The 7,691-nt window shown below is 34.1% G+C and overlaps 1 protein-coding gene across 1 annotated transcript; it reads right to left on the reverse strand.

Annotated features, from left to right (window-relative positions):
* Positions 1-4,410: 4,410 nt before the first annotated feature.
* LOC107849652 lies at positions 4,411-7,319 on the reverse strand. Its single transcript, XM_016694204.2, has 6 exons — positions 6,973-7,319; positions 6,240-6,354; positions 5,904-5,985; positions 5,746-5,791; positions 5,479-5,533; positions 4,411-4,745 (listed from the first exon to the last, which is right to left on the reverse strand). Exons 1-6 carry the CDS (start codon positions 7,312-7,314, stop codon positions 4,564-4,566), a joined length of 822 nt encoding a protein of 273 aa, XP_016549690.2. The 5' UTR covers positions 7,315-7,319; the 3' UTR covers positions 4,411-4,563.
* Positions 7,320-7,691: the final 372 nt, after the last annotated feature.

A 7,691-nucleotide genomic window follows, 5' to 3' on the forward strand; every position in this document is an offset into this window, starting at 1 on the left:
CCAACAAATTCTTGCCTACATACTTTACTTCTAACACATGCTTTTGCCCAAATCAGTCTGTCAAATGACCTTATTACCCTCAAAGATGTAATATTTAGCACGTAGGGATGCCTTAGAGGTGAGTCTCCTACAAAGGACCAAGTGGGCCCCGCTAAGTCTCGATATGATGCACATAAGCATGACCTAAAGGCTAACCTACGTTGGGGTTCACTAACAAGGCTGTTCGAGGGAGCATATGATCGATAGTGGATTACTTTAGCTGTCCACCTACTCCATACAACCTAACGTCTCCCCTTCCTAAAATAAGGGTGACTCAACTAAAGATCGTACACATGTGTACTACGGACTTGTTGCAGAAAGAATGACTCGGGTTATGCACATGATACCAGATATAAAGCCGTAACACATAAAGTAAAAACTGTAAACAAAGAGCACGTAGACACTCAACAATGATAAACAATAACACAAAACAACACAAACAAAATGTCTATACGCCTATAGTGCCAAACTAAGCCGATACAACTCTAAAATAAGCTCGTATTCTGAAAAGTCCCCAGCAGAGTTGCCATAGCTGTCACACCCCTTTTCTAACTCAAAAAAAGAATTCGTTGATTTTAAGGTTTGAAAGGGTTTTTATTATCAAAGTGACAAAAGATAAAAATTTGTTCCGAAAAAGGACTTCTTACATTTAAACTCAGAGTCGCCACTTGGCATAATCTGATGTGCCAAGTCACCTTTTGAAAATCCTTTTCAAAATGATTTGACTCTTTAAAACTAGTTTGCGAACAGAGATTCCGACTAAGAAATTCTGTTGACCGAAAGGAAGGTGTTTGGCACCCCTCGATCCCGTGGTTCGACCACGGTCGCTTGGTGAGGCGTATCGGCTAATTTGACATTACAAATGTATAAATCACACGAAACACATAAAATAACCAAACGCACACAACAAAACAAATCCAAAATATAGTGTTCAGTCCAATAATACAGTCCAAAATAAACAATGCGAAAAATAAATCCTACTTTAACCTACACTAATCCTAACTATGCTCCCGTGCTTTACCCGATGTCTCGGGGCTTCATCGCGAACGTCCTCCGAATACAGATACCTCGGGGCATTCCCCGGCAAATGAACACAAATACCTCGGGGTATTCTCCAGCCAAACTAATACATCTGAATTAAATAAGCTAACTAGAAAAAATGTTCAAAACACACATTTAAACATTCAAAGCGCTCCATCAACACATCACTCCTAAATTTTGCCTACCCGAACCTATATTGTCTATCCATTTCAACATATCATAAATCAATCACATTCACGCTTATTATGAATTAAACATAAAAAAAGACCACAAACCAAATTTAATCTACATTCAAACTTTTATCAATTCTCTATTCCCGCCCCCAAACTTCATTTTTTTATCAATCATACCATAAAAAATTATCCTAATTCGTTTCACATATCTCCGAAATCATGTCGTCAAACACATAACCATAACATTATGATATCAACAAAATCCAACAATCATGATCATACCACACATATTCGCAACCAATTCAACAAATTGAGATAAAGAAAAAAGAACGAGTTAAAGAAAAAGGACCTTTGGATAATTGATTTCTGTTGATAATAAGAAAACCCAGACTTGGAATTTCGAATAGAACCTCAACAGCAACGAATCCAACTCGGATAGAAAAACAGCAACTCAAAACTAAAGCCTCAATCGACCTGACGGAAGACCGAATCTGGTGTAATATGAGTTTCGGTGAACTCAAACGGGGCAGCAAAAAAAATAGTCCCAAAATAAATCCCGACGAACCTCACTGTTTTCGGCCAAATTCAGCTAGAAACCAACGGAAACGATAAGAAGATTGGGGTTTTGGGTTCGGACCAAGCAAATAATGAACTTAACCCGATTCTAACGAAGGTTCACCGGAATATCTCGAGAAAACAAACGGATCTCACTCAAACTTTCTTCTTTCTTTCGATTTACTCTCACTGTGTGTGTGTTCGTACCCTTTTTGTTACTATGTGTGTCGCGTATTGCAAAAAGAAGAAAAGAAGAGCGAAAAATAATGGCGTCTTAGGGGTGTGTGCCGATGGAGAAGAAAGGAGAAGAACAATCGATCCCTAATGGCGTTTTTCTATCTTCTACCTATATCTATTTTTTTTTTTACCTCATGAAGATGATGACAAAATCGGTCCCTTCTTTCTCTCTCTATGTATATCGCCTCTGATCCCAAGATAAAAATGAAATCCGTGTGTGCTCCTCCTTTTTCTTTCACTATTTTTTTTCCTCCCTCCTCTAATGGCAGTGTGTATATTGCATATATTATATGAGTGGTTAGTGGTCCCCCCTCCCCAATTGGATAGAATCTTTGTGTGTATATGCCTTTTACTTTATGGAATAGAAATGTGGGGGAGGAATTACGTGGAGAAGAATTACGTAGAGAGGGAGTGGGGTATGGGTGAGGGTATAGGGTAGGTGGGGTAGGGTAAGTTAGTTAGGATAAGATTAAAACAAGCTGAAATTTGCTAAGGGTTGTTATTTTTTGTCATTTTATGGAGGCATAATCACGTGGGTGAAGGTGTATGACAACGCGAGATAAAAATGGATGAATTGGATTTTTGGTAGGGACAAAATTACGTGTCTACATTGAGCGCTTTAGGAAATTAAATATATAAAATATTTGAGAATTGAGATTTGAGAGAGAATGAGATTTGAGAGAATGAAAAATTGTGTGAAAAATGATTTGAAGATGTAGGGTATTTATAGAAATTTTTTTGGAATTAAAAAATATTTTAAATGATTTTTTTGTTTTACTAAAAGGGCCCAAACTAGACGTTTGGACCCAAAAACGTCTATATAGCCGTTGGGCCAACAGTTAGTTTGGCCCAAATCTCCAAAAAAAAAAAGCTAATCGGGCTGGGTTGATTAATTGGCGGACCTGAATCGAACCGGTTATCCGGCGGGCCTGGACTGAACTTGGTTTGGGCCGTATTAACCAGGCCCAACCAAAAAATTAAACTGGCCCAGGACCCGATACCCTACAACCCATGGGTTGACCGGACCGGATCAAATTTGGCCGGTCTTATTAAACGGGACTGTTCGGGGTCAATCCGGCCCGTTTGACAAGATTACATTAAAATGTGGACCCAAAAGTGTAAGACTCATGTGATCATTTTTTTGTGAAACAAAAAAATTATCTTATACGACTAGTCACAGTTGTGTCATGTATGAGGCACATAATAAAGTTTTTCACTGCGACCTACCTAGAATCCTAATTTTGTGTGACTTTGATTTTCTATTCATTCTTGTAAATTCTTCTTTCTTGTTCTAAAATTATTCAGAAACTTTGTAATTTAATTGTGATCAGATGGCAAGTGAGAGGTGTTACAACCTGCCAAAATTTGTTAATTACTCACAAGTGTTTTGACATATGCTCAAAATTCAAGAAATTAAATTTTATACACCATCAATATAAATCAGTTCTAGAAATGTCTTCGATTGATCTTTCAGTGTATCGGGGTATATATCTAATGAATGTACATGCGCCGTAATGTATCAGTTTCCAGATGTGATTGTCATGCCTATAAAGATTGCCATTGCCTTTTTACTTTATTTATTTATTTATTTATTAATTTCAAGGTTTACCACCGAGGGGATTCAATTTATTTTCTTAATTAACAATACATTATAATATAATATAATATTAACACATAATTTAAACCACGTGTAAAAGGTGAAACATCACCTGATTTATCCAACCAAGGAATACACTAAACCAAAAATATCTTTCGCGACAATTAATTAACGGCAATAACTTAATTGTTGTTAAATATAGTTTTTAGAGGCATTTATTAGTGACAATTATATTTTAGCTCTTTTTGTAAATGTCCCTAAAAGCTATAGCAATATTGAATCAAATGACAATTAGCTAATGTCAATAAAAATTCCAACACTATTTGTTAAAGTGGATATTTATTACACCTTATCACTCCTAAAAGTTGCTTTTGTTACAGTGATAGATAAATAGTTTTAAGTAATGCATGTTGTCAATGTAAATAATTTTACACCATCTAAATAAATTTATAATTTTTCACGTGCTTTTTCTCATTCTCATCCCTTTGCAGGACATTTTTTTAAAGGAAAATTAGAATTTTAATTATGGACAAACAATAATTTTATTTTATATTGCTCGAATTTTTAAAAATTTGACAGGTTTATTTGAACTTTCAAAAATAGTGTATTTTTTATTTTTTTTTTTTAAAAAAGATTCACCACGAATGTGGTAACATCTTGAATGAAGAGTTTAAGCAACAAAGATTTTATGTCCTTCAATGCGCAAATTCAAAAACGTGAAATTCATTTTAAATAAGATTGGTTAATTTTACACATCCTTTAATTTAGGAGAAAAAAAGTTGATATGCTTTATTTTAATGACAAAAATAATATATAATTGTACATGTTGATACAATAATAATTTCAGATAATGGCTCAATTGATTGGCTAGTTTGATCTTTTACTTTAGTGAGAATTCGATTCCTAGAACTCTGTAATTAATTACTGTCTGAAGTTCTTTATAATGAACTGCACAAACTTGGTGGTGAGTCCAAAAAAGGTGAATGCAAATGTCCACAACTTTTTGTACCATGCAAGAATTGGACTTATGATCAATGGTTGCAGAACATTCTTGTAAGTATTTAGTAACACTTGATATGCAACTTGGTGATTCTTTGCAAACCCTACAAGGCAACAACAAAAAAAAATCAATCTTAGGACCCGTTTAGCCATGAAAATAAAAAAATTATTCACTTTATTTAGTATTTTTAAAGTTGAAAATAGAGTTGGAGTTGTGTTTAGTCATAGTATTTTCAAAAATGTTTTAGACATTGGATGTAGTTTTTTATAAAGTGAAAGGAAAAAATTAGTCCAAAAGAAGTGAAGACATCTCAAGAGGTGTTTTTCAAAAAATCAAAAAAATGTGAACGTATTTTGGAATATGTTTTTGATTTTCACGGACAAACAAATATTTTGAAATAAAGTGAAAACGTATTCCGAAATATTGTCAAGAATATTTATGGCCAAGCGCCTACTTAATTTATTCAATTTTAAAATGTGGGGAAAAAAGCATAATAAATGAATAGACACTCAGAATGGCTTGCTGGCAAGTAAGCACTCCAGTTTTGAGAGTGCACATCTAGACACCTTAATTTGGTTTTATCTGACAACTAAACACAAAAACTCATCCTCCCTGTATCTCGTGGAAGCCCGATGCTGACTTGGAACATAAACTTTGGAATTGTCCAAATGATCATTTAGCAAGTTAGCAGTGTTCAACTGACATAATGGAGATGAGTTGAAATGTCTAGATGTGTATATATATTCAAAGTTAAAGTATTTAGTTGCCAGTTGAGATCAAGTTTAAGGGTATGTTTATGTAATATATAAAAAAAAAAGGTTTGGAAATTGACATACTCGTCACGATCTCAGGGAAGTCATCGAATAGTGAAGTAAACATATTGAACAATGCCTGTTTTTGACAAGACAAGAAAAGGTATGTGTTAATGAAACTTTAAGTTGATCAAGAATTGAGAATTTCATTTGCCAACATTACATTTGTACAAATAATTTATTCAGAACTCAATACACAAAATGAATTATGGTGCAGAACCCAAAAACGAAACATTCTAACTTTGCCTCTCATGAATTTATACATGTAGGCAGAACTAGTGATAGACGTACCAAAACTTTCGGTTTCATAGATGATTCTGTAATAACTTGAGCATTCCTGCATACAATATATGTTGCTCAGTATTTAATTTGTGCTTGTTTTGATAAAGTATAAGAGGCTTAGTTAAAATTGAAATTGACTTTTTGATAGGTGGGGATTAATATTTTACTTAATGAGTAGTTGTTCTCTATCTCTTGATAATTCATAGTAGCTGCAACCTCTACTAAAGGGAACTTCTTTCTTCTTCCACTCTGCAATAACAAGTACTATACTCTTTTAGTTGGGCATTTACAATATAAATATTTAGAAATGAGTCGCTTATAATTAATTTTAGTACCTCGATATGATAATGACTCAACAACAACATATCCAGTATAATCCCATAAGTGGAGTTTTGGGAGGGTGGTGTGTACCTAGCCTTACCCCGACCATGTGATTTGTGAAGGTAAAGAGTCTTTTCCGATATGATAATGATTCATTAAGTTAAAAATTAGTGATTATATACCTAAATGCCAGTTTACTGTTGCTGTAAGATCAACACCTTCATAAATGTTGTCTATGCTTAACTCTGTGTTTTGGCCCATGCTTGTGGTTAGTTGCTCCAGAAATTTCAAAGCTTCCTGCATACATTTGCAAAAGGAAGATCAACAGACGGATTAATGACTGGCGGAGTCACATAGACTGAAAGGTGGTCAATTGAACACCATGGGTGTTGGAGCTATAGTTTTAGTGACTATTCCAACAGAGTTCAATAACTTTCGCCAGAACTCCATAGCTGTGTTAAGAAATCCATTTAATCTGCATCGATAATAAGACTTCTTTCATTTCTGGCCCATCGGCCAAAATTAATTACCGGTGCTAGCCAAATATACCAAAACATAGACATTGATTATGTATACTATATGTATATTTATACATAATACACAAAATATACATTTGCTGGCTATTTTGTAAATTAGATTACCTGAAGTCATTGAACTGTAATTATCTCTATATATAATTTATTTAGAATCCAATAAGCCACCTTTTATGAAATCCAAAATCCATAAATTCAAAATTCAAAATTCATCTTTATTGAACACCATCCGCTAGAAAATTATAGTGTATATAAGGGCTGGTCAAAAAATCACTTATGTACATATATTAAATTTTGCACACCCTTGACCGAATTCATGATTTCGTCACTTGGATTAAGAGTGTAATTAATCCATGTTATTGATGAGAGAAAAAGGGCAAACCTTTCTCCCTTGAAATGATTGAGGGAATGAGAAATCATCAATGAAACAATCTTCAGATATAAGCAAGGCCAGTTGGTTCAGGTCCTTATTGTTTATGCTCGAGTAGAATTTTTTAATTGTGTTGGATGGCGAAAATGAACCTGTCGCAATATCAGGGTTGATCATTGAGCAATGCGCGATCAAGGACCTCTGCCTGCTCGTGATACTTCCTATCTTTAATTTTTGCTCATGTAGTTTGGTGATTTTTGCTTTCGGAGCTTTCAATAGAGGGATGCTTTGGCTACTCCTAAAATCTGGCTTGGACGAAAAACATTGCCCGACAACTTGGCTTGAAAATGCCATGTTAATAGATAACAAGGTTGCAGAAAAGATCAAATAATTTATAGATGAAAAATGCCTTGGCAGGGAGAAAAGGTATCACTAAGGTGCCTTTCTTAATATTGTTGTAAACACATGTTCTGTGCCTTGCTTTAAAATTAGGGTATAACTCAGAATATGATTGTTTTGAGTTAAATTTGTTACAATCTTCACGGAAGAGCCTATGTAGCATGTTTAGGTAACAATTATTAATATTTCAACGAATATATTTCCTTCGTTTCATATTACTTGACCGATGTTGACTTAACACATATTTTAAGAAATATTTATTTAGAGATGTATTTTATGAAATTAACTTTATTAATGATGTTATGAAACTTTAATAAATTCGAATATTACTA

This window comes from Capsicum annuum, chromosome 12 (assembly GCF_002878395.1).
Source record: "Capsicum annuum cultivar UCD-10X-F1 chromosome 12, UCD10Xv1.1, whole genome shotgun sequence".
Classification (NCBI taxonomy): Eukaryota; Viridiplantae; Streptophyta; class Magnoliopsida; order Solanales; family Solanaceae; genus Capsicum; species Capsicum annuum.

Bases quoted from the DNA above. Each gene is read 5' to 3' on its own strand.
- LOC107849652 (XM_016694204.2), bottom strand. From the start codon at position 7,314: ATGGCATTTTCAAGCCAAGTTGTCGGGCAATGTTTTTCGTCCAAGCCA. The intron at 6,355-6,972 runs GTTTGCCCTTTT...AAATGTATGCAG, and splicing joins AATCATTTCAAGGGAGAAAG to GAAGCTTTGAAATTTCTGGA. The intron at 4,746-5,478 runs GTATGTCAATTT...GTTGCCTTGTAG, and splicing joins CTTCCCTGAGATCGTGACGA to GGTTTGCAAAGAATCACCAA.